Below are 27,725 nucleotides of genomic sequence, written 5' to 3' on the forward strand. Positions count from 1 at the left end.
TGATACGTATTTTAATTTATTAGTATTTTCTTTTAAAGTTTCTGCCTTTGATATTAGGCTCAGAAAAGACCGTCCTTTCATGTACATTAATGAACATTTTATTCTACTATTTTAGAGTATTTGAAATTGTTTAACATTTTCAAAAGACCAAGATTTGTTTTTGGAATGTGATGTTAAATAGGAATTTAAAAGAATTTAATGTTTTCCCCCCCAGGTGGTTAACTAATTAGCTTATTTGATATTTCAAAGTTGTGAAAATCAGAAAAAAAAGTCTCAAACCGTACCAACAGAAATATGCTAACCATGTGTATAATTTAAAATTGTATGGTAGTCACATTAAAAAAGGAAAGAGAAGTGGTATTAATTTTAATAATGAATTCTATTTAACCTAATACATTTAAAATATTATCACTTCAATGTGTAATCAACATCAAACTTACTAATATGTCATGTGGTTTGTACTGAATCTTTGAAACATGGGTATGTTTTTTTTGATATTACAGCACATCTCAATTCAGCCTAGCCACACTTCAGCTGCTCAAGAGTCTAATGTGTCTTGTGGCTTCTGTACTGAATAGCGTAGGTTTACAGCAGTGTTTCTCAATCTCAGCACTACTGACTGACCTTTTGGATCTGATAATTCTTTGCTGTGTGGAGCTGCCCTGTGCACAGTAGGACAATGAGCTGCATCTCTGACCTCTACCCACCCCTCCTTCAGTTGCAGCAACTAAAAATGTCTCCAAGCTTTGCCAAATGTCCCCCAAGGTGGTGGTGGCAGGGGGTGAAGGGAGGGCAAAATTGTCCCCAGTTGAGAATCAAAGGGCTAGAAAAAATTGGGGGAAAAAGGTATGTTTGGAACAAACTTTAGGATCCTTTGAGAGAAAATTTTCTTTTTAGAAGCTAATATTACTATAGTCACTGAACCATGACAGTGGTACTTACAACAATTAAGTCTGCCCAATTTCCATGTTCCAAATTCACAGAAAGGGGAAGGAGATAAAGAAAGGCGAACAGTAGGAAAAGCAGAAGGGGACTGAATGGAAAAGGAGAGAAAGGGAGGGGGAAGGGAAGGCTGTGTTTTCTATTATAACTGTCATGCCTATTTGGGGCCCAGACTCACAGAAATAATATTGACCCAGTGTTGAGCCCATCTCAGTGACTGGCATTAACATGTCATTATTTGAAAAACCCCGAGGCTCTTGACTTTGAAAATAAGCTGATGGATGCTTAGGTTGCAACAAGCATCAAACAGTGCCTGTGGGTTCAGCTAGTTGGGAGCGCCCGGTGTTGTTCGAGCCTAAAACTTTTTACTTCAAAGGACAGCATTTAATATCAGAAGTGATGAGCAATAGACCCCAACTTCTGGATGAGCTAATCTCTTCCAACATCTCTCTTATCAACCAGGACCTCAGTAACTGAAAGTCTCTATTAACTGTGATATTTTTAACGTATTGAGTGTGTGTGTGTGTGTCTATAACTATGCACATGTATATACGTGTATATATGTATATTTAAATGTATGTATGTAAATACAAATGGCAAGGAAATCAAAATTATAGCAGAGGTTTATTCATGGAAGCAAAGAAAGAAAGGGAAAAGGAGGAAGGAACTAAATCAGGAACACATCTTGAAATACTTAAATGCATCATAATCTTATTCACCCAGATTTACATGTGTCTGCATGATATTCAGAATATTGACCCTTCAATAATTAAAGATCATGAATCTTCAAACATGGATTATTTTCACTCCCCTTTGCAGATTTTTAAAGTTTCTTAACAACAAAAGCTAAAGACAAAAAAGGCTCCTGGTTGCCCCTTGGTTAATGAGAGCATTAACCAGGAGTTTCCACTCATCAAGTGTTCCCGTTCATCAGGGATCTACGCTAACTGACTTAGCTCATTTAAAGATACTCAGAGTCTAGTGGTTGGGCATCTACACTAGGTACCCTGGATACAGCAGGCAACAACCTGCTTATTTCCAAGTATCTTCCTACAGCCAGGTGGGACTACCGGTATAGCAGGAATCTTTCCAGCAGCTCTGGAAGATGGAGTTCATGGATGGTTTGATGACACGCTCGACCCAAGCACTTCCGGACACATAGACGGCAGAGCTGGGAAAGAGCAGGCGGGCCTGGAGAAGAAATGAAAATGTGTGAAACTCATGACAGTGGGGGTGGGGAAGAAGGGAAGACCAGAGAACTGAAAGAGGCTGAAATGTTCTACAAGCTTAAGAGAGGCTGGATCTGTAAGTGGATTATGGAGTGATGTGGCAGACACTAAATAACACACAGGGACCCCAGTTTGCCCCTTTGGGTGGGAACACATTTAAGTTGACCCTCTAGGTAACTCTATTGGTGATACTGAAGAATGAGCCTAACTAGAGACAAGCCAGGAATGAAGCGTGAGGTCTAAAGGGGATGCACTTCATGTCCACAGTAGCCAAACTATGGAAAGAGCCCAGATGTCCATTGACAGCTGAATGGATAAAGATGTGGTGTATCTATACAATGGAACATCACTCAGCCATCAGAAAGAATGAGATCTTACCATTTGCAACGATGTGGCTGGAACTAGAGGGCATTATGCTGAGCGAAAACAGTCAGTCAGAGAAAGACAAATACCATATGAATTTACCACGTGGAATCTGAGACAAAACAGATCAACATAGCGGAAAGGGAAAGAAAAATAAAATAAGACAAAAACAGAGAGGGAAGCAAACCATAAAAGACTCTTAACTCTAGGGAACAAACTAAGGGTTGCCAGAGAGGAGGTGAGGAGGGCACTTGAAATAATGAGCATTGGGTGTTGTATGCAACTGATGAATCACCTCTGAAACTAATAATACACTGTATGTTATTTAAATTGAATTTAAATAAAAAATACAAAAAATAAAGGGAATGCACTTCATTCATGTATTGTACATGCCAATGAATGCAATAATACTGGCCGAGGAGAGAACACAAATGAAAGCACTGAGCAGGAAGGACCCTGGGACAGAGCTGCCAAGCAAGAGACAACTGCTGAGAGGTCACACAGGCCTCCTGGACCTCCTGGCTGTGGCTGGGTCCCAAGTCATACTAGGAGGGGCCCTCCATTCACACAAGGCTCTCGGCTCAATAGAGAATCTAGAGAAAGGACCCAACTCCCTCAACGCCCATTATACCCTGAACCTCAGCCTCAAGGAGGCTCATGGAGTCATCACACCCATGGCTTTGAGTGGCTGAAGGAAAGTAATGAGAGCCAAAATGTGGTTGAACAGGACAGATGAGGCTGGGCTAGAACCCTAGTTATACCAAGGCATTTGTAATGTGCCATTATTCCCTAACCTGACTATCAGTAAAGATCTCTTCAAGTAGACCTATGTGATCACTGGACTACACAAAGTTGTCCTTCTCAAGAAAATCCTACTGTAACAGGATCTTGCACCGCATGAGAAATGATGTGTTGCTTACGCAAAAAGCCAGATAATATTTGATTTAATGTTTCCAAGCAGTATCCATGTGATAGAATGAGCAACTAATTGCCCTCAGTTAAAATCCTGAGAAGCAAAAATGGAAAGCATCTCTGCCTGTCACCCAACTAAAACTCCTCTGGAAAACAGTAATGCAGACAAATTGTCCAGGTTGCCTACAGAAGTTCAGAGAGTGAACTCTGATATAGCTGGTGTTCATCCTTCTGGAGTAAGCAGCCATATTAATGATAAGAGAACAGAGAAGAACTTGTTTAGAAGAAATCTAAACCTTGGACCTGAAAACATTTTTGATGGAAGAAAAGAAGAAATGTGACAACTGCTATAAACCATAGTCTCAGCTGAGAGTTGGAAAGTGCCTGGTATTTCCAAACAGGGAGCTGGTGAGGAAGATCATGATTTTTCAAGTGAAGTTTCAAATATAAGGTCGATTATTTTTTAAAAGATTTTATTTATTTATTCATGAGAGACACAGAGAAAGAGGCAGAAACATAGGCAGAGGGAGAAGCAGGCTCCCCCGTGGGACTTGATCCCAGAACCCTGGGGTCACAACCTGAGCCAAAGGCAGACGCTCAACCACTGAGCCACCCAGGTGATCCTAAAGGGTCAATCATTAATGACCTGGACTATTGAAAATAATCTAAACCAGTGGTACTCAAAGTGTGACCTCAGACCAGCAGCAACAGCAGCATGATGTGGAACTCAGTGGGTGTGCACAGTCTAGGCCCTACCCCAGACCTCCTGAATCCAAATCTGCATTTTAATGACACCCCCAGGTGATTCATACTCATGGTAGCACTCAGGAAGCACTGACCTGGAAAGCATTCCTAAAATTAATGAACTGAGCATTCCACTTGGAAGGTATAGAAGACGTGAGGGTGGTTTCATAAAACAGAACCAGTGAGTAAAATGAAACCCTTCTCTGCCAGGGACTGTTTCAGAAGGTTCAGGATTGGGCCATCATAACATTAAGGGTGCGTGTTCTGGGGTCAGAGTGTCAGGCTGGAATCCTAGTTCTTCTTAGCAGTCATATGACCTTCTGCAAGCCAGTATCTCTTTTCCCACTTGCTGCTGGGCTAGCACCAGTTAGTATACAGTTTATCTCCTTGCCTTAAAGTTCTCAGAATTCAGGGAGCATTAATCTGGATTTCAAATTCAGCTCAGCACCTGACACATGGAAACTTGAATAATTACTACTATCTTTAATAGTCTCCCAAGCATACAAGGGATCCATATAGGCTCGGATAATGTCCTCTTTCTGTATAGACTTAACATGGCTCATGTTTGAATTTGAAATGCAGGGCAGCCCGGGGGGCTCAGCGGTTTAGCGCCGCCTTCAGTCTGGGATGTGATCCTGAGACCCGGGATCGAGTCCCATGCCGGGCTCCCTGCATGGAGCCTGCTTCTCCCTCTGCCTGTGTCTCTGCTTCTCTGTGTGTGTCTCTCATGAATAAATAAATAAAAATTTTTTAAAAATGAATTTGGAAAGCAGAGCATTTGAGAGACCTGCTTCTCCCCTCAGGCATCTGTAGCACCCTTAGCCCAAGGGGGAAATGGGAGCGAGGCAACTGGGGGCATGGATCCACCCAGTCCCTGAGCTGGAAGAACAGACCAGGCAGGCGACATCACCAGTGAGTCCAGCCTCTGAAACGCACTCTGTGTCCCCCCTGCAGCCTATCACTCAAGTATCGCTAACTCCCCCCAAATATCACAAAGCACAGGTTTGGTCTACTCAGTTGTGTGCTTGCACTGAGAGAAGTGGCAGTTCAACCTTTGCATGGCGGAAGCAACGTGCTCCGATCATTTTCTCATTATAGAAAATACACAGCCACCTGCCAGCTATAAAAATGCCCTTCTGGGACAAGTCAATAAATACAGCGCATAAAATCTCATCCCAGTGATGCAAGTGAGACGGGCTGCCTCCCACACACCAGTCCCAATTAAACAGAGACAAGAAAAAAGGTAAGACAGTTTAGAGAGAAGACAGGAAGGAGAGGTAGGAGATGTGCTTAGGGAAGAGAGGGGGCCACCTGGCCCTTCCTTACCTTCCCGGAGCAGGAGTGCCTGCTCCACGCTGCTCTTCGGAGCTGCCAGATCCAGGGCACTTTTGCCCTCCGCGTTTCTATACTTCAGTGTAGCACCGTAGTCCGCTAGCAGGTGGATGACCTCCACGCTGGACTGCCTCGCCGCGGCATGCAGGGGGGTGTCCAGACTCTGGCCACGGTCCACGCTGGCCCCTTAGAAAAGCAGATGCCCCCGAGTCAGTGCTAAATGTGAATGGGGAAGTACGAGGAGCCTAAAACACAGGAGCTCTAGATAAAGGCATCGTGGATGTCATGACATATTTGACAAATCTTTGAAAATAGGTGACTGAAGCCTAGACCCTCAGCAATGGCTATGAAGGCTGCTTCAAAACAGCTGGATGAGAAAAGTGAAGAAAAGTATGTGTAGCCATTTAAAGTACTTTACTTGCTTTCCCGTATGAACTGTGTGATCAACAAAATTAAATATTTACAGCTCCTTTTACACAGAATTATTTCGTCTTTTAGCAAAGGGTAAAGTTAAGTTTATTTAGTATTTATATTATTCTGGGCTCAAAGAAAGATTTCTGACTACTACAGGGAGGAGTAAATGATGGGGGATGAAAAAGACAAAAAATCTTGTAGATAAAAATGCTTAAAGGTTCTTAGTACAGACTCTACCTTTATGTCAGTGGCTAAGATTGAGGAATCTTTAACCAAATAATAGTTTCAAGGCATTTTACCTTGCCCTGGACTCCTAGTTTCTGTAAATGCCTTTTAGAATTAAAAAGATGGCACTTATGGGGCATGTGGGTGGCTCAGTCAATTAAGCGTCCTACTCTTGATTTTGGCTCAGGTCATGATCTCAAGTTCGTGAGATCCAGCCCTGTGTCGGGCTCTGCACTCAGCTGGGAGTCTGCTTGATATTCTCTCTCCCTCTCCCCCTCCTCTCTCTCTCTCTCTCTCTCTCTCAAATAAATTTAAAAATCTTTTTTTAAAAAATTAAAAATTAAAATTAAAAGGTTACCAAGGATCTTAGCAAGATTGATCTAAAGGAGTCTAAGGCAATTATCTATTATTTATCTATCTGGCATCTTCCTGATAACCACACTGATTTCCCTCTGGGCAACTATCCCCTATGATTCCCAGTTCATATGCTGCCAGTGAAGCCCAACAACTTCAGTGTAGCCTGAAATATAGGCCTAAGCCAATCAGTGTATTGTATTCCTCTGGCCACCATGATTGGCTCAGAGATGGGCATGTGGACTCAAAGACAGCCAAGGGAATAAAACTGTTTTTTTCCCCACTAGGACTTATGGGAAAGAGACTCTTACTCTCTCTTGAAACCACCAAGGAGTACCATACCACTTAAATGGAGCCAGTGTCAAAGGAAGCAGATACTCATTTCTCTGGAAAAGTTCTGTTTCAAGCATTCAGACATCAAATACTGTCAGAATTTTGTTCAGCCTGACAATAACTTTGTCTTTAAAGCCATGGAAAACCAACAAAATTAATAGGTTCTTCTCATAAAAAGATTTCAGAAAGTTACCTAATTCTAGAAGTTTCTTCACACAGTCTACCCTCTGGTAGGTGCAGGCCACATACAGGGGAGTTCCAAGCTGAGGCACTTCTTGGTCAATGTTAACGTTATTTGCCAGCAGGATCTCCATGCACTCTCTATGACCTGGTGGAACAAAAGAGAACCTTACTCAACTAAGGGAAATATTGCCTATTTATAGACCTATAGAATTGCTTAGCTGGAGTGGACTTTAGAAATAACCTAGATTTTTTTTTAAGCAGAAAAAAAATTTGTTCAGAAATCTTAGAAAACTCCCAAATAAAAACCAATAAAAAGGAAAGCATGCCCATACTGCCCCACTTAAATTCCTCTTGCAGCCCTTGTGGTACCTCAACTAAACTAACGGCTCCAGGGAGCACAGCTGAAATAAACTCTCTATGATGAAGCCACCCATTTACAAACAGAGGCTGCAAGATGCAGAGGGGTAAATGACTTATCCTATTATTACCCTGAAAAGCCTGCGCCCAAATGCAAGGCCCAGCCTGGATCCCTCTCCATTACGCATCTCTCAATTCTCTTCTTCACCCATGAATGGCCACACCTCCTTATGGGTTAATCTAGAAGACACCTATGAGAATAAAAAGCCTCAAATATAGAATATATTTAACTGCACTTTCAAATTCGGTGGCTAACAAGAACTATGTAAATAAGCATTGTCCTTGGAGGGGCTGCCCAATGAACAGACTTGATTAATTTGCAGCATATGAATTATTTCATCAGGAGCAAATACTTCCAAGGAACTGATGGGAGCTTATAAAGAGTTTGTTCTTTCTGAAGATTTGTTTTCTTAAAAAAAAAAATCTTTCTATCACTTACCCAACCTTTTCTTTAGAAGATAACATAAAAGCAAGCTTCATCTCAAACCTGGTTGATTTATCATAAATGCTAAATTAAGTAGAAATCTCCCTGAAAATGTACAAAGAAGGATCCAAACTGTTCACCTAAGTAAATATTATGCTGGGATTACAGCATCAATATGTTAAAGTATGGACTCAAACTGACCCTAGCCTGTTCGGATAGGTTCAAAGCTGTAAGAATCCAGAAATAATATCTAATCAGTACCTAAAATTTCCTGGTAAATACAGAGTATCTAACACACATTTTTTTTCTTTTTCTAACACACATTTTAAAATTATTCTTGTCTTTTTAATTTTTCTTTCTTTCTTCTTCTTTACAGAAGAAACTGAGCCTGGCCTGAGTTAAATTTAGCTACTCACAGGAAGTTTTACAAAATTAATATATAAATGATTAGCACTAATATAACAGCATCTAAAATAATGAATTTGCTATTTATTCTTCCATTCTGTGGATGTTGGTCCCTACCTAACAAGCTTGTAGATACAGAAAAAAAATACACAGAGACACATAAATTCATGTGTTTATGATAAACATGTATATATGTTGTAGGCACATAGATACCAAACACTACAAGATAAAACCATACAAGTATTGCAGAATTAGTTAAGTTATTCAAACCATTCCCAGGATTTATCCATTTTTAAATGTTGGATGGAAATGCAACTAACTAACTAACTTACTTCAAATCAATATTTAAAAAAAAATTTAGGGGCACCTGGGTGGCTCAGTTGTTTGGGCATCTGCCTTTGGCTCAGGTCATGATCCCAGGGTCATGGGATCCAGAGCTCCATATCGGGCTCCCTGCTCAGTGGGGAGTCTGCTTCTCCCTCCCCCTGCTCATGTTTTCTCTCTTGCTCACTCTCTCAAATAAATAAAATCTTTAAAAAATATTTTTAAGACTTTTAGATCATTTCCAAAGTAGACCATTTCCCTTCAACTTAAAGGATATACTTGGAGTTTGGGAAATGGCCAGCATCAGTTATTAATCAATAAATGTTTATTAAGTATGTATAAGACATCAAAACCATGGATACATTGAGATTTGGGTCTTTTGTTTCATTTAAAGTAATCCACAAAGGGAAAAGAAAAAGACAAAAAAACCCAGACTCAAATATAGAGAACAAACTGAGGGTCACCAGAGGGTAGAGGGGTGGGTGGCAAGTTCAAACAGATGATGGAGATGAAGAGTACACTTGGGATGAGCACTGAATAATGCATAGAATTGCTGAATCACGATGTTGTACACCTGAAACTAATAAAGCACTGTGCATTAATTATACTTCAATTATTAAAAAAATGGGAAAAAATAAAATCACAGGAAAAAGAGTAATCCGATGCAAAAAAAAAAAATCACCAAGTGACATGTTTAATAACCTGGAGCAAATCTTTCATTATGCCTTTTGAAATAAAGACTTTTGTCCCCAATTAGACCAGCAAAGATAACTGTTCTACAGTGTTCCAACTTCCCCACTGTATTTCTGATCTCCATAAAAAAGAGTAACTCCACCAATAGGTAACAGAAATGTTGCTCTCTCAGTGTGACCTTTGACAAATGGCCTTGGCCTTGCAGTGGTATCTTCTTGTTCAGGTCCAGCCAATGCATAGTTTTTAAAGACCTTAATTTAGGGATCCCTGGGTGGCGCAGTGGTTTGGCGCCTGCCTTTGGCCCAGGGCGCGATCCTGGAGACCCGGGATCGAATCCCACGTCGGGCTCCCGGTGCATGGAGCCTGCTTCTCTCTCTGCCTGTGTCTCTGCCTCTCTCTCTCTCTCTCTGTGACTATCATAAATAAATAAAGAAAAAAAAAGACCTTAATTTAAAAATAAATAAATAAATACCTTAATTTTACTCTTTTCCCTCATTTCAAAAGCAACAGAATACAGGAGTCTAGTATCAACTTCAAGGTTTCTAATGCTGTGCTTTTCAAAGTTGCAACCTTTTTTCAATAACTAATGACCTTGAAGTCAGCAGCTCATCTAGAAAGAGTAAATTGCTTGTTGTGGACAGTTATGTGTAATCTTCCATTAGGGACACTATCAGCCTTGGCTTTTAGACGCTTTCATAATTTATTTTCATGGCTGATGTTTTATGGGCTTTTGGAGATGAGCTGTTCTTTTCTAGGAAAGACAGAGACATAAGCAAAGCACGACTCAGGGAAGTCACCCTTGTAGTCTTGACTGTGCCAGCTGCCACCCAAACCCCAGCAAAGAGCTTCAAGAAAGGCCTACCGAGGGACACCTGGGTGGCTCAGTGGTTGAGGGTCTGCCTTCGGCTCAGGGCATGATCCCGGGGTCTGGGATCGTGTCCTGCATTGGGATCCTTGCAGGGGAGCCTGCTTCTTCCTCTACCTATGTCTCTGCGTCTCTCTCTCTCTCTCTCTCTCTCTCTCTCTCTGTGTGTGTGTGTGTGTGTCTCATGAATAAGTAAATAAAATCTTAAAAAAAAAAAAAGAAAGAAAGAAAGAAAGGCCTACCGAGAGCCTGACTCCACAGGAAATGCGACACGGGAGACAGAAAGGCATTGGCAGGTTACAAGAAGAGCTGTTTCATGCCCCACCAGTATTTCCTGAAGATTTAGGCACGCTGAGGTTGCTGCTCTGGGATTCTAAGTGACACCGAGCCTACTGGTGCAGGTCTGTTGTTCCTTGTGTGGTGAACACTGTACCACTGATTCGTGCAGACTGGAGGGAGCCCACCAGTGTTTTGTGTGCAATGTGATGGCCCATTTACCTCTCTTCACTGCCTCATGGATGGGTGAAGCCAAGTGCGCCTCAAGCTGGGCCTTGGCTCCAAACTCCAGCAGCACGTTGACACACGCCGCACTGCCACTCCGGCACGCATTAAATAGGGGCGTGGCTCCGTGAACTGTCACTCCATTGACCTAGGGATGAGCAAAGAGACCCAGAGGATTTGATATTTTTCTATCAGCATTTTCAAGTGTGTCTTCCTGCGCATCTGCCTGGAGGAATTTCCCACGCTGCTGAGTGAGCAAGGGAACTCTACGTCATTATAGCTTTATATCCTCTAAGATACCACTAGCCCATCAACTCTCACCCATAAATAATAACCCAAGTGGGGCAAAATGGGACAAAGCTTTTCAAATGTATCCATGGGTATTCCAGAGCTTCTTGGCCTCCTAACCATTGAAGAGTTATCCTGTTTGGTGGTTAAGAACATGGCTTCTGGAATCATTAGCTTGGGCTCAAATCCCAGCATCCTCTCTTCTATTTATTCAGAGATCTTGGTGGGAATACTAACTTTCTGTTTCTCAGTTTCCTTTATCTGTAAAATGAGGATCATAAAAGAATCTACCTCACAATATTATTGGGCAGATCGAGTGAATCACTACATGTTAAACCCTTAGAACATTGGTGCCCAGGAAGCATTTTTAAGTATTTGCAACAACAATTATTTTCACTTTCCATCAATATGAATCTGACTCCCCCTCCCAATCATGAACAAACGTGGCAGGAACCAAAAACGCTGGAGAAACCAGGTCCCCACATCTGTGCTTGCAAAAACAAAAAACAAAAACAAGAAAACCTCCTCAGCAATTCCCCCACAGTTCTGCCTTTCTTGCCACAAATTTCCTTACTGGTCTACTATAATCCATATGAACTGCATGTGCCAGCAGTGACTCCCAAACAGATCACGATCAAGCCAAAGGCACAAAGAAAATAGCCATCAATGTGGTGTTTCCAACCACCCTCACTGCCCTCTAGGGATCTGGGAGGCATCTTTGAATATTAGCAAGAGATTAGAATGGACATCAGGGAGCCAAGGCATTCTGGTGGGGAGACTCCGACAGGATTGAAATGGGGGACAATGAAAGCTTCATGTCAAACCATTTTGCCTCAACAACTGAGGATATATGCTTGTGATAATCAGGATCCTAAATTTTCACATTTCAGAAACAAAGAAAAAGGGGTACCTGGGTGGCTCAGTCAGTTAAGCGTCTGACTTTGGCTCAGGTCACGATCTGGGGGTTTTGAGACTAAGCCCCAGATCTGGCTCCCTGCTCTGCAGGGAGTTGCTTGTCCCCCTCCCTCTGCCCATCTCCCCACTCATTCCCTTTCTCTCTCTCCCTCTCTCAAATAAATTAAATCTTTTTAAAAAAAAAAAGAAATAAAAGAAGGATATTTCTCTACAGTGCCAGGATAGCCCCCATAAACTGGAAAGTTAAAGAGGAGATGCTAAGGTGGCAGAGACAGACAAGGACAGGGCAAAAATGTGTAAGAATTCATAGAGTCTAGAGATTTCTAACCTATTTACATTTTTACTAAAAAATATTTGGTGATACTGGTTTGATTTGATTTGTTGTTACTGAGAATCGCCCTCATCCTCAGTCCCAAAGGCTAATTTGACTTCCTAAGTTTCTCAGTTCAGGGCAACCAATATTTATTGAGCACCTATTAGGTGCCAGTGTTTCAGAAACAAAGGCAAGTAAGACAGTTGGCCTCTTCAGAATCGGTTGAATTTTCTCAGGGAAGACAAATACAACCAGATAATTTTGATACAATAATAAAAGGCTTTAGGTCACTCCAGGAGCAAGACAAAAGAGAGTAGAGACTTGAGAAATACTTAGGAAGTAAAATTGGCAGGATGTGGTCATTAGTTAGTTGGGGAGAGGGAAGGTGGGGGATGACCCCAGGTTGGGAACATAGGAGCGCAGGAAGATGTTTCACCTGGTCTCTGATGTGGGGCATGCAAGAGGAAGAGTGGGTCCCAGAGGAAGAATATCCTAAGCACAGTTTCAGTCATGCTGAGATTGAGGCCCTCATGGGGCTGCCAATTTTGAGGAATTTTCTACTGATTGACCAGCTTTCTTTTATTCTTTCTCTCCTTCTGATTTAAATGTTAAATAAGGGGATCCCTGGGTGGCTCAGCAGTGTGGCGCCTGCCTTCAGCCTAGGGCATGATCCTGGAGTCCCAGGATCAGGTCCGTTGGGCTCCCTGCATGGGGCCTGCTTCTCCCTCTGCCTGTGTCTCTGCCTTCTCCCCCCACCCCGCCCTCGAATAAATAAATAAATAAAATCTTAATTAATAAATAAATAAATAAATAAATAAATAAAAATGTTAAATAATACAACATTTATTGACTATTCCCTCATAAGACTGCCAAAACCAAGAGACCACGTCTTCCTCTTTTCTTTGTCCTCCACAAAACCTCCCAGAGTTGTACCAGCACACTCTCCTCTACAACCTGATGTTGTTTGCTGTTTTCTACCAATGGAAGGAAATGGCCCTCTGGGGCACCTGGGTGGCGCAGTGGGTTAAGTGTCCAACTCTTGGTTTTGGCTCAGGTCGTGATCTCAGGGTCCTGAGATTGAGCCCCACGTTGCACTCAGCATGGAGTCTGCTTGGGTTTCTCTCTCTCCTCCCTCTGCTCCCCTCCCCACCTTAAATCAATCAATAAGTAAATCTTAAAAAAAAAAAACAAGGAAATGGTCCTCACCCAACCTCACCCTCATCATTATACATGAGTTGACCAAGTGGTAATGTAAAGAAGTACTACCTGATAAAAACACATGACCACTGGGGCGCCTGGGTGGCTCAGTAGGTTAAGCATCTGCCTTTGGCTCAGGTCATGGTCCCAGAGTCCTCGCTCCCTCCCTGCCTCCCAGCTCTGACCACTATGGCACCAGGAATACCACTTTGCCCAAGAAAGACTTTTATATTCAGTTCTATATGTAGAAACCCAATTTCCATATAAAATGCAAAGAAAATCTTCTGTAAGCACTTAAAAACACTGCAACTCATGAAACAAAGAACACAAGGACTGAACTTAAAACCAAAACTTAGAAACAAAATGATATCTGGCAACTAAATAAATGCTATTGAGACTTTCAGAAGTTTTAATTGTACAATCTTATTGGGATATTTGTATCACACACAGGGCCTCAGCCACTCCTTATTCTTGAAATAAGGATACTGGGTGATGTATGGCAATGTTGAATCACCATATTGTACACCTGAAACTAATACAACGCTGTATGTGAACTACATTGGAAGTAAAAATAATATAAAAAAAAATAAATGGGGTGTCTGAGTGGCTCCATGGTTGAACATCTGCCTTCAGCTCAGGGCATGATCCTGGGGTCCTCGGATTGAGTCCCACATCGTGTTCCCCACAGGGAATGATTCTCCCTCTGCCTATGTCTCTGCCTCTCTCTCTCTCTCTGTCTGTGTCTCTCATGAATAAATAAATTCTAAAATTCTTTTTAAAAAAGAAAATAAATATACAAAAGAAAAGGAGAAATAAGGATAGAATTTTTTTAGAAAGATAAAGTTAATTCTGTTGAGTTTTTTTCAATGTATTATTTATTAAAAGCTCATCTGATGATTTTGCTCAATACAAATAGTTGTTGGTTTAAGATGTTGAATTAAGAGTGTTTCTGAAAAAAATTAAAAATTAAAAAACAGTGTTTCTTTTGTTCTTTTATTTTAAAAAAAATTTTTAAAGACTATTTATTCGTGAGAGACACAGAGACTCAGAGACACAGGCAGAGGGAGAAGCAGGCTTCCTGCAGGGAGCCCGGGATCATGCCCTGAGCCAAAGGCAGACGCTCAACCACTGAGCCACCTAGGAGTTCCTCTGTTGTTCTTTTAACTTGTGTTCTTTTTAATGTTTTATGACCAATTTCCCGAAATCGATTTTCAAATAACTTTTGTTCCAGTTGATGTTTTGAAACTCAGCATCACAATTTTCAAAGATTCCTGTGAATTACCTCATTGGAATGTTCGCCCACGGGCGGAGAGGCTGAAGAGGGGGGAGACCAGCAGTGTGTCAGCGTTTCAGGAATGTGCACAGACAGAGCCAGACCTGCCTACACCCTCAGTGGGTGCGCAGTCTGGAAGGTAGCATGTCCTTAGAAGCTAGCAGGTGCACCCGGGCAGACGTAGCCACAGGACGGAAGAGCGGTACTCACGTGTGCACCCTTTTCCAATAAGGCTTTAGCGCAGGCTACGTGACCTCCGAGGCACGCCTCGTGGAGTGAAGAGACCCGGTTAATTGTCACGAGGTTCACGTTGACACCCTAGAATTTGGAGAGAAGGGGTAAAAGGCTGCATTAGCAATAGCTACGACAGCGACTCCTGGACTTAAGTTCAGAGTCAAGTAGACAATGCTCCCGGGATTCGGGTGCCATAGTAGCAGCACTGCTGTTGGCCACAACTCCAACTCCGCTGCAGGGAGAGGTCTCTGCTGTATGAGGGTCTAGGGGACAGCAACTTCTCCCAACTTTCATCTCCTTACCCAGTCCCAGCACGTCCCCCTCCTCTTACTGCCATGCTCCTCCTTCCTCATCTTGGAGTCCATATGCCAGATGACAACATCAGCCTAGCTGTTGGCCAACTCTGACTTCATGCCCTGATTTTCACAACTTGGCCCTTACCATCCCTCCTGCTCCCCGCCGCCCCCATGATTACCACTTTCTGTCTGGGAAAGTCTCTGCCAGTCCTTCTGAGCAGAGTTTTGCTTCTCATTTCCTGCCTCCTCACTGGCCCGTTGAAAGCTTCCAAAACCTAGTGTGTGACCCTGAATCCCAAACCCCAACCTAAGTTCCCACCCTCAGGTCCCGCCAGACCTCCCTGGTGCTGGTGGCATCCCTGCTGTGGCCAGCAGCTGGGACTTGCCACATTTGCCAGTCCCTTCATCTTAGGGCCTTTCTATGCCTCCTGGGTCCTGTCCATTCTCGTGTCCTGAATATGATGTCATTATTCTAGAGCTGTGCTATATATTTCAAATTGGGTATTTAATACAATGAGAAAAATCTTTTCCTTTTCCTAGATGCTGTTTTCCTTTTAAGAAAATAAAAACAGGCTAGTCCAGAAGGTGGCAGCAGTGTATTAGAAAAAACTTCCATCTGGTGCAAACTCAGAATCCTTGGATTTCTGCATGTGCAATGCTGGACAGGCCTGAAAGACCATGGAAGAGTGAATCACCTCCATTGTGCATGAGAAAATGGGAGATGCAGAGAGTTCAAATTATTAATAAGCCTTGAGGCTCCCCAGCTATCGATGCCAGCCAGCATGAGTGTCAGGAGCTCCTGATTCCTGGTTGACTGCTTTACTCCACCACCCTGTATGCGAAATAAAGTAAAAAAATAAAATAGAATAATACATTTTTCACTAAGGTGTAAGGGTAAAGAAGTGGGCATGCGCTGAGAAAAAGCCAAACTCTCTGAAGAATGCTCCTCACACATTTAAACACGCTGATTTACAGAAACCAACATGCTTATGAAGTATAGTTAAAAATAAAGATGTACTAAATGCAGTGTGGGATCCTGGATCAGAGCCTGGAAGAGAAAAAGGACCCTGTGGGAAAACTGGTGTAATTCCAATACTCTGCAGTTTAGTTAACAGTATTGTACCAATGTTAATATCTGATTTTGGAATAGAGGACATGGTTATGTATCATATTAGCACTAGGGGAATTTGAGTGAAGGGTATGTGGGAAGTGTCTGTACTCTCTTCGCAACTCCTCTTTAAAACTATGCCAAAATTAAGTTTATTAAAAAATACTAATAAGGGGCGCCTGGGTGGCTCAGTTGGTTAAACGTCAAACTCCTGTTCTCAGCTCAGGTCTTGATCTTCCAGTCCTGAGTTCAAGCTCCATGTTGGGTTCCACACTGGGTGTGTAGCCTCCTTAAAAAAAGAAAATACTAATAAAAGTGTTGAGATGGGGGACTGAGAGGGAGGAGGTGGATGCAAGACTTTTCACTGAGTACCTTTTAATATCACTTTAATTTCTGAACTATGTGAATGTATTACATATTAGAAATCATCAAATTAGATCAAATTTTAAGTGCCTAAAAATACGTAAGCAAGTATAAAAATCAAATACAAAATCAATTTGATCATTGCTTGAAGCTACTGTTTTCCTTTTGCCTCCACTTTCATAAGAAGTTAATGCAACTCATAAAAAGAAGCTAAAAAAAAAAACTGTGTGCGTGCGCACACACACACACACACACACACACAGAATGGTGTGCCCAGCTGTTTAAATTTAAAATGGTAAGGAAGCCAGGTTTGATGGTAGCTAGAATGTGGAAAAAAGATATAATAAATCACCTCCACTATACACATGTAGATTCTAAAACAAACAGAGTAAATGGAGCATGTAGACTTTTGTTCATTCATTTTACAAATATTTACTAAGCTGTTATTCATTGTTCAAGGTGCTAGGGATACAGTCAAAAATAAAGTAGCCTTAATAACTAAGAATAATTTAATAAATCTACCCAAAGGAGTAAGATCTACCCACATCCACCTATTGTTATGTTTGCTTTTGATATGCTGTATCATCAGGGTAGGCAGTCTCTAAAATGGCTCCCAGAGATCCCTGATTCCTGGCTTGGCTCACTGTGAAGACTCCTCCCCTTAAGTGTGGGCTGGATTCACTGACTCATATCTACTGAGCCAAATATGGCAGACATGATGGGATGTCACTTTGGAGCTGGGGTTATACTAACCCCATTGCTTCTTAGGCACTCTCATGCTTTCTCTGGGGGAAGCCAGCAGTCATGTCATGGCACAGCCCTATGGGGAGGCCCTAGTTTCCAGGAGTCCAAGCTGACCAGCAAGTACATGAGTGAGGTTGGAAGCAGATCCTTCCTCCTCAAGCTGTGTGGTGACTGCAGCCCTGGATGATAACTTGGCTGCCTGCAAGAGATTCAGAGCCACAGCCACCCAGCCAGGCTGCTCCTTGGCCCATGAAACCATGAGAATCTGTGCTTGTTTCCAGCCCCTGGGTTTTGAGGTAATTTGTTATGTGGTAATAGCTGACTGATGCAATTGCAGGGCTGCTGTTACTGGGCACACTGGGAGAGTATAGGGTGAGTGAATGCAATGAAAATTTGAAGGCATCTGCTGTCCCCCTCACAAGGAAACTGACTATGGGGTAAAGGCAGGCCCAGAAGGGGAGGGGGCTGCTGGGTGAAAAAACATGAGCCAGATTCCCAAGAAAAGAGAGGCAGGAGGAAGAAATGGTTGAGCTACAGAGGGTATCTACACCTAGACTGGTCGCACAGAGACCCAGGTGGGGCAAGCAAAATCCCTGTTAGGCCAAAGCTTCTAGAGCATGATGCCCATCGTACCATAAACACAGAGGATCAAATCTTCAGTTTACTTACTTGTGCAATTAAAGTTTTAAGGGCCAATAAGCGCCCCTGGGCCGCAGCTTCATGAAGTGGGGATCGATCAGCCCAGCAATCTGAAACACAAATCAAGCTCTGAGTCAAGGTCTGGAGTCTTCTTCCAGCTGCTCCACGAGGCTGCCCATCCACCATGAGAGGGGGTTTAGGGGAGACAAGGGAAGCTCAGTACCACATGTCAGGCTCTTTCATCAGCCACATTCAGGGCAACAAGCCACTGAGATTACAGCCTCATTTAGTGGTGTGTGTGGAGAGGGAGCAACAGACCATCTCTCTCACTCTTTTGGGGTCAATTTTTAACAAGCAATAAATTTAGTTCGAATAAATATTGCCTAGGGCCTGGATCTGATAGCTCTAAATAAGGCAAAATAAGGAGCAAAGCTGGTCAATGAGCCTCCCTGCCAGCATCCTTCCCCTGCCTCCCACTCTCACCCCTACCTTGAAAACTCAACAGCCTGTACCCTATAAGGGAGGCTGGAGGATCAGGGGAAATGGATTTGTTCTCAATTCCCTAGGTAATTGTTTCATTTTGGTCATGGGGTATATCTATTCCCATTATGCAGAATATGTATGGTTTTTCAGATGACACAATCTTCCAAAATTTCCTGTGGGGCGGTTGAGTGTGATGGCTAAGCCCGGAGCCAGTAGTGGCACACTGCCTGGGTTCAAGTCCTACATCAACCACTTTCTGCCAAGATGGGCAAGTTACTAAAATTATTTTGACCTCAATTTTGTGATCTGTAAAATGGGGGTGCAGGAATTTAGTATTTAGCAAGTGCTCTGGTCTCTAAGTAGGCCAATAGAACCCATCCATAATGTTAGATACTCAAGCAATTTATGATTAATAAGTACACATGGTAGGGCAGAGTCCTAAGGAACAGCTTCAGAACTGCCATGCGAGTATTTTTTTTTCCTGTAATTGTTTATTAGTAAACAAGACTAATGAGCTTCAATGGGCATTTGAGAAGTAACCCTCTTTAAACATGCCAAAGGGCAATCATTTGTTTTGGAAGAAAACCTGTTCCAGTTGGTAAAATTTCAAACATAATTGTGCTCTTCATTCACCAAATAGCATGTGATACAATTTGGATTTCACACAAAGGATCCATCGTATCAACCTTTTCTAGGTGATCTGGACAGTGCCAAGAATTCGGGCTTTCCTATACCTGTGACCTTGACAAAAACAGTCCCGCCAAAGATGGGATTATTTGAGTGTGAAATAGCTCAAGGCCACAAGGACAGAGTGAAGGGCTATAAACATTTCAGTAGGCCCTATTCTTTTTTTTTAAATTTTTTTTAAACTTTTATTTATTTATGATAGGCACACAGTGAGAGAGAGAGAGAGGCAGAGACACAGGCAGAGGGAGAAGCAGGCTCCATGCACCGGGAGCCCGATGTGGGATTCGATCCTGGGTCTCCAGGACCGCGCCCTGGGCCAAAGGCAGGTGCCAAACCGCTGCGCCACCCAGGGATCCCTCAGTAGGCCCTATTCTTATAGGGAAATTCAATTTTTATCTTCTCTGACCTTTTGGGTTATGAGAAGACAGAAGGCTAGAATGAACTCTACAGGGTTGGGTTGAAATTGTAGTAGTTGGTACGAAAATGTGATTTTCATTCAACATTATATGTATTTATATGTATATTCATATTTATGTTATTTCAACAAGGTTTTGGAAAGATGGCTGATTCAGGGGCTGGGCCAGGAAAAATATAAGATAGGCCTTGAACATCTTGCTGGAAAGACAATGAATGATGGGACGTGTCAAAAAGACACAGAAGCTGGCTTGCAGGGGCTTCCACTGGTCAAACATGGGAAGACTTGAGCATCGAAATAAAAAATGGTAGTAGGAGATTATATCCTATCAAAGAAAATAGGAATCTAGAAGTTGTCACTGATATAAATTAATATACAAAGAGTGAGGAGGAAGCTCTTCCTCAGAGTAGAACACCAACCTGGAACTGTAGAAGAAATCGTAGAATCGGACTCGAGTTCTCTCCTCACAAAATAATTACTAGTTATAAAGGAAACACCAGCAATTTTACGGTAGAACAAAATTGTAGACACCGCCTTACCCAGGGGATCAAAGTTAACATCAGAAGTGATGGGACAAATTGGCACAGTATGCCACATGATGGAATGAAATGGGCGACAGACGTCATGTAGTAGCGGAGGGAATGCAATGAAAACAACACACCATGGCTTGTGTCTTATTCCTGCTGAAGGTGTATTAACCCAAACCTAATCCTGAGGACAGTGAACCAAGTCACCGAGGGACATTCTACAAAGTAACTGGCCCGTAACCAGCTCAAGGAGAGACTGAGGAACTCTTCTAAACCACACAAGGCTGATGAGACACAACATCTAAAGGCAATCTGTAGGCCCACATGGGATCCTTTTGCTCTCAAGGACATTATTAGGACAGTTGGGTAAATATGAATGGGCTCTCTGGGCAAAGAGGAGTGGGAATTCCTTGTACCACTCTTGTAACTTTTCTATCACTTTGAAGTTAGTTCCAAAATTTAAAAAGTGTGTACACGCACACATATATAAATTGGAACTAATTTATATGTTTATATATGTACATATATAATCAGTGGTGTTTTCCTATTCCTGATGTGAATGTGTAATGCTTTTATAAGAAAAACGGATAAAAATTTGAACATGAAAGAATCTTGTGCTTCTATCTCCATGTCTTCCTGAGCCAGTTAAAAGCTGATGGAGTATTTTTAAATCTCTTTGGACATTTATAATTTGCATAAGCTGAGAATAATGAGATAATGAATGCATATAATCCTTAATTAGTCAGTCCTGGTTTTCTCCTAATATATCTCCATCTCATTCAACATGAACTGTGTATCAGACACGTTGCCCTCTTGCCTAATCGCTCTTGGAAACGGACATAGGCACTTGGGTTGGAAGGACAATCTTCATCCATGAATGGCAACTCAGCACCCTGACCAATATAAGAAGCAAGCCCACAGCCATGGCTTTGTTCTTTTGTTCAAAAAATAGCCAGTAAACCTGAGTCACCTGAGGGTACTGTATAGGATTCAAAAATAAAAACAAGTAAAAATAAATAAATAAATAAATAAATAAATAAATAAATAAATAAATAAATAAAAACAAGAATTACAAGGTAACTTGCTATTATTAAATTAGAATACGAACGTGAAATGGCTTTATTACTTTTAAAACCTGCCTCCGGGTGGGCTGTGGTCCCCTTTCCTACGGAGAAGCAGGAACCTTAACCACATCTTTGTCCTATTTCTAGTTACTTCTGTTACTCTCCAGTCCCCTAAGACCCACTCCACACATACAACCTGGATAGGTCTCAAAACCCTCTGTTGAGTGAAGGAAGCCAGACACAAATGAGCATGTGCTGTGTGATCCCTTTCTATAGCATACAAAAGGAGGTCAAAGTCACCTGGAGGGTTAGGAGACAAAAGGACCCCAAGGGGAAGGGGGCGCTGACCATAAGAGGCAACCCGGGAGGGGGCGTCTTCCATTCCACCAAGAAAGCAGGAATGGTGAGCTAGCCCCGGCTTCTCTCTCACTACATTACAGCTTTCCACTTCTCTTTGCCCCAATGAGAGGTCCAGGGGCAGCATGGTAAATCACCTGAGCCGGCTTCCAACTTGAGAGGCAAATACCAAGCCCCCCTCCTTTTGGCAGCCCCTCTTCTAAACTTGTCTCTCTCCTGGGGCCCCCACCCTTGGCCCTCCAGAGAGGACAGAAGGGAAGAGTCTTGCTTGTGAATGAGAACACCCCCAAAATGCATGACAACCCATCTGCCCCACATGAAGGGCTCTCACTTCCAGTAATTGGCAGCAATAGTCCTGAATTCCGAAGTTTTATGACTTAGAACACACCTGGCTCTGGTGTTAAGAACTACTGGTTTTAAATCCCACCTAACCTTGAGCCCGATTTATTGGCCTGGGATGCTTAGCTCTTATCCATCACCTCCTTATCCATAGCATGAAATGCATCTGTTTCTATCACCAGAAATGTGGAAATCATTCCTGCTTCCCAACTGGAATCAAAACCACTCTCAAGGAAGTCATCTTTCCAGTCACATTGTTTTCCAGCACCTTGCGTTTTCACACAAAACCTTTTCCGGCAATGTTGCCATGGTGGGCTCTCCTGTTTTCCTCTTCTCATTCTCAACACAGTCTCTCACTCTTATCGTTCTTTGCAAATTGGAGCTAATTGTGAGAAATTAAGGATAAAAGTTATTTGGCAGCTAGAGACTTTTTCCATTCCTTTCAGGAAATATCAACTAAGCTCTCCAAATAAATGAATGCCTAAGTACGAATCAACCATTCTCTTCTAAGGCAGCCTATTTTTAGCTCTTTGGCGGACTGCCTGTGTCACAGGGCTGCAAGCACATTAGGAAGATAGTTTACTGGACAAATATGTTTACTTGTTCCTGATGAGGTGTATGGAAAATGTTCAAGTACTTTTTCATCCCCCCTTTTGACTTTTTCTCAGAATATGATTTATATCTCTAGTTCTCAGATTCTTTGAATAACAATTGCACGACAACTTCTAAAACCACAGATTTCAATAACAAAATCGGTTCTGAAGAAATACAGTTGTCTGAGTGCCAAGTATTCAAGATAAAACCTAGTATTACTATTTAAAAAATATTTTTTGCAATTTTCCCCTTCCTAATTGCAACAAGTATTTAAGATCACTGGTTTATTATTTTTAAAGAATTGCCTAACTGGTTATAATTTCTGGTGCACACGGAGCCACCTTTGTTCTCTTTATTCAAGTTCCAAAATCATATGAAGCAGTATCTTCTCCTGTAGCATTTAGCAAATAAAAGAATTCAAAAGGAATTTCAAGTTTGAACCAAAATACACACAAGAGCCGAGCAGAATTAATGGCATTTTCAGTAACAACAAAGGTAATTGGGAAAAAAAACCCTATTATAATAAAATTTCCTGGGATACCTAAAATATTATAATAAAACTGAGTTAAAATGCATACTCTCTAGAACATTTAGTTCTAGTTGGGAGATGCACCATGGTCAAGGAACAAGTTTTTGTAGGGTATTAGAAAGAAGGTGTCCTTGAGCCTATCGGGAGCAGACAAGCTGAGCTAAAGGTTAACAGGTGGTGGGGGCAGAGTCCGTGCTGAGGCCTGGTTGTCCAAATTTGGGAAAGCCAGCAGGCACCTGTGCAAGGTTGCTATGAAGAGGATGGCTAGGCCAAGGCTTGAGAAGTCAACCAGCAAAACTGAACAAGAGTAGAAAGCTAGGTAGAGGATTAGGCAAGAATGGACCAAAAACAGGAAAAACCTGTTGGAAGGGGAAGGACAGGAAAAAGGAGTCAGGGTGTTGAGTCACACAGAGGTGTGGCTATCAAATCAAGGTCTTTTGAATTTAGAACACAGACAACTGATTCTAAGCCTTAATATTTAGACTAGAACTAATCTTTTAGATTTGGCTTAACAGAAAAAATTTCTTAAAAAAGAGTACATTAGTTCCACAATCTCCTGTCTGCAATCATATAATTGCCCAAAGTTTGAAAACCAATCTTTCCCCCCATTTGATGCAAACTCCTTTGGCAACAAAACATGGTGAGGACTCGGGTTAAGCAATTGATTCTTTTTTGTTTGCAGTTTTGCTTAGTATAAAATACCAAATATAATACAGAAATAGAAATATCAAAATGTTTGATTATGGGAGTCTTGTGTAATATATACACTATACACATTGTGCAATCTTTCTGGTATCCCCCAAACCCCTGAATCCTAAACCACGTTGTCTGGCCCCAGGGTCGTGAAAACAGATGATCAACCTGTAGCTATACTTCATTTTTATCAAGTTTGATGCCCAAGCCCTGGACTAAATAGAGCTTCGATTCTGGCCAAATTAGCAAAGGTGGAAAAATCATATACCACACCCGTCAGGAGAAAGTGCCTGCAGAAATCTCTATGGGCTGAAGGTGGGATTCGGGAATCCATCTGGTGCTCGAGATATAGTGCCAAGAACCAATGACAATGTTTTAAACTTAAATACATATGTATATATAATTGACAAATTACACAAAGAAGCCTGAAAAATCAAAAATGCAGCCAACAACCACAGTTTAACTCAAGTCTGGTAAGTTATCTACAAATGTAATAGTTTAAGCCACAAAGACACATTGAATGATGTATTCCAGAATATGAAAGTCCAGAATAAAAAAAAAATCCCAGATGATTTTATAGCCCCCAAAATGATATTTAATGTGGGATATGATGCTAGGTGTAGCTTCCAAAAGAAAGCATGCCAGGACCTATGACAAGCTAAACCCTATCCTGGCTGAGTTTTTTACTACCCTCCCCTTGTTTTTGACAGCTCTGATGATAGTTTACAGGAATATAATATGCTATTGCAATCAAGAAATTTAACCTTGGACTGAGATTCTTCTAAGTCAATTAGCTAACTTACTGACTAAATGTCACATATTTTCCCAACTGTTATTGGTCTGACCAGTGAGCAGCAAGGAGAATTTCCGGTTTGAGCTGAAGACTGGCAAGAAAGAAAGAAAATTTTGTTCTTTATTTTTAATACATCTAGCTTTAAGTATATAGCATCTGACTCCTAACAGTATCAAAGAAAAAAAAACCACTATTTCTGGCTTGTTGCTGTCTATATTACTACAGAAAGCCTTACTTACCATATCTGGATATACTATTATACATACGTGTGGGCGGGTGGGTGTATACACACACAGTCATACACACACGTATGTATGTATTGTATACACAGAAAGGAAATTAAACTGAGAAATTAACGTGTACTATTCTCCCCCCCCCTTTTAATGATAATCAAAAAATACGTTTTTGACTTTATAACACCATGCTACTTGCAAATTAAATGACTATCATCCTAGGAGCTTGAACAATTAAGGACATTTGAGCTATGGAATGAATGAGCTCTACTTAAGAGATTTGTATTATGGCTCCAGACCTAAATCCAAACCATGTTCACATGGGTTTTGACTATTATACAACTTTTTTAAGAGTGTACTTAATGAAGGATGACAAAGATAGAAACAATGCACATGAGCAACAAGATAAAACATTCTTAACATGCTCTTGCCAATATCGACTTTGTTGGCCTTTACCTCACTTAAACCACGAGGAGGATTTATCTATGAGAACATCCAAACTGTGCTGAAACTCTTAGGAAGCCCCTGCCCATATTTATATATTAAATTAGAAAATAGATTTTCAGATCACACTTAACTAACTTGAAATGAGAGAGAAACTTTTTTAAAACCAGTCTAAGAAACATACCTCCCTGAAATGTGTGACAAATGTAATCCCCAAAAGAAACCTCTTTCCACATTCCGGGCCTTCTGACACTTCCTGAAACTTCAAGATTCTCGTCATTTCCCCCAGTGAATTGAAGCATTCTGAGGCTTTGTTTTTGGAGGTCTTATTTTTTTTTTTTTTGGATGAGACTGCTGTCATCTAGTGTCTTCCAAGTTGTCTAGTGTATTAGAATCACATTGCACTGGTCTATTTTGAAAGAGAATCCCGGGTGCTATTGACATGGATACTAGATCAAGAATGATGTCACCCTGGAACCATCAACGAACACTATGATCACAGAGGGAAATTGTTAACTCTGTTTACGAATAAATACTCCTCTACCAAGTGACCATCCCAGCAGTGATAAGTGTATCTGATTCGTGTACTTAGGTAGCCTCTCACTATGATTAAGGTAAATCATTTCTTGAGAGAAATGGAGACTAAATCCTACAAACCACAAGACTTTAAAATGTCTTACCCAAATGTTGGCACTTCCTATTGTAAAAACCTTTGTTTGCAGAGCTTGGCACAATGCTGTGTATAAATGGGCTTAGTGCAGGCTTTTTCCTGACAGTGACGAGCAGGTAATCGATTCAAATTGCAAATGACAACGTAAATATATATATAGCATGCCACATTTGCTGCTTGAAATCAGATTTACTGGTCATTCTATTTTCTGAGGAAATTCAGTCTTGTTAGAATGCATTGTTAAAGTTTGTTTAAAAATATTAAAGAAAATAATCCCATATAAGTCGTGTTTAGGTTAGTAGAAATGAGGTTTCTCCAAATACTCTTAGAAAGCCACTATCCTATTTACTCCTTAAATAATAACCACAAATAGAACTACAAATTTGCAAAAAATAAAGCTGAAAATCCTTCAAATTGGTGCAGTTAACATCATTTGCTACTTTAATTTTTAAGACTACCCACACAAAACCAAAGTATAAATAAAATCTGCCCTCTAGAAATATTATTCCTATGAACTATTTAGGAGGGTTTTTTTTTTAAGTTTTAGGAGCAAAGCCGTGTATTTTTACCTGAAATTCCACCATAGATCTCTTCTGCTATCCTAGCCGCTTCTTTTCTATTTCCTTTGACGATATAGAAATGAGTTAGGAGAGCCAAACAAACTTTAATTAAGAGTTTGAAGAAAAAAAAAGTAGCAAACATCGTAATAAAAATGTTTTTAAAGCCATAGGAAACAGGACCGTCTTCCATTTTGGCTTACACTCTGTATAGGTTCTTGGTACTGCAAAATCTCACTGAGTTATAATTGGTATCATATGACATCTATTTTCAACTTTCTAGCCCTCGGTGCTCCTATTACTGAGAACTCATCCGTACATTCTAAGCTAACTGTGATTTGGCGGCTGCATGTGCTGACTTTCATAGCAACGTGCAATGAACTCAAGAAACTTCCTTTTAGATCTGCATTCCTCAGTGCTATTGAACACATAGGATTCCTGGCCTGACCCTTTTTATTCCTAAATCCCAACTTGTGCTATGTTCTGTTGGAAGGCAGTATTGGAAAGATAGAACAAACTTCTCAGATCCCACGGAGAATGAAGCAAGTTATTTGCAGTGGGAAGTACTGGCCCCAGACCATTTTGTCTTCTCTCCATCTCAAGGGCTGAGGGAGATAATGCCCCCATCTAAAATAGGACCAGTTAAACAAGACCATCCACTCTGAGGCAGTATTTAGTAAAGGGCTCATCTTGGACACTTCTCCAAGTGGCTATGTCAGAAGGAAAGCATTAGACCACTTTCTCTAATTGTCTCATCCTTGCCAAGGTCTGCCAGCAAAGCCTATCTATTGTTCATTTCCCATTTTGAGTGTCAGCAAAGGTGGTGCCTCTGAATGGGGTATGTGTGCTCTCCTTGACCAAGAGTTACAGTGAAATGGATGAAGATGTCCTATGTTCTGGGCAAATTACCCAAATATTCTATGTATCAGTACCTTCCCTGGTTGAACAATATTAATATTCTCTTGCTACCCTAATCCTTCAACATCCATCAGTGCTCCAATACAAGGGAAACTGACTTATTGTTCATTTCCCTCACCTACAAAAATTATTAAAGATTTTATTTATTCATGAGAAACAGAGAGAGAGAAACAGAGACATAGGCAGAGGGAGAAGCAGGCTCCATGCAGTAAGCCCAATGTGGGACTTGATCCCAGGACTCCAGGATCAAGACCTGCGCCAGAGGCAGATGCTTAACCACTGAGCCACCCAGGCGTCCCACCTACAAAAATTAGATGAGGAAAATCTAGGTCTCCTCTTTCATTCTGGGCTATATTCGATTTTCAAAATCTCTACAAACTATTGAAAAAAGC

General features: G+C 41.4%; 1 protein-coding gene across 2 annotated transcripts; it reads right to left on the bottom strand.

Annotated features, from left to right (window-relative positions):
- Nucleotides 1-1,547: 1,547 nt before the first annotated feature.
- Nucleotides 1,548-26,746, bottom strand: ASB11 (ankyrin repeat and SOCS box containing 11). Of its 2 annotated transcripts, none has more exons than XM_025437064.3 (7): nt 26,428-26,746; nt 18,061-18,140; nt 14,857-14,964; nt 10,658-10,808; nt 7,042-7,176; nt 5,517-5,708; nt 1,548-2,133 (listed from the first exon to the last, which is right to left on the bottom strand). In XM_025437064.3, exons 1-7 carry the CDS (start codon nt 26,606-26,608, stop codon nt 2,009-2,011), a joined length of 972 nt encoding a protein of 323 aa, XP_025292849.1. In that variant the 5' UTR covers nt 26,609-26,746; the 3' UTR covers nt 1,548-2,008. The 2 variants fall into 2 exon arrangements, with proteins under 2 accessions (XP_025292849.1, XP_025292856.1); XM_025437071.3 differs by lacking the exon at nt 26,428-26,746 and adding an exon at nt 25,373-25,685.
- Nucleotides 26,747-27,725: the final 979 nt, after the last annotated feature.

The sequence above is a fragment of the Canis lupus genome, chromosome X (genome assembly GCF_003254725.2).
Source record: "Canis lupus dingo isolate Sandy chromosome X, ASM325472v2, whole genome shotgun sequence".
In the NCBI taxonomy this organism is placed as follows: Eukaryota; Metazoa; Chordata; class Mammalia; order Carnivora; family Canidae; genus Canis; species Canis lupus.

What these genes read in the sequence shown, in the direction of transcription:
- ASB11 (XM_025437064.3), bottom strand. Translation starts at nt 26,608, where the DNA reads ATGGAAGACGGTCCTGTTTCCTATGGCTTTAAAAACATTTTTATTACG. An exon ending in TTAAAACTTTAATTGCACAA is followed by an intron (nt 14,965 to 18,060) that starts GTAAGTAAACTG and finishes TCCAAATTCTAG; the next exon opens with GGTGTCAACGTGAACCTCGT. An exon ending in CCATGAGGCAGTGAAGAGAG is followed by an intron (nt 7,177 to 10,657) that starts GTAAATGGGCCA and finishes TTGTTCCACCAG; the next exon opens with GTCATAGAGAGTGCATGGAG.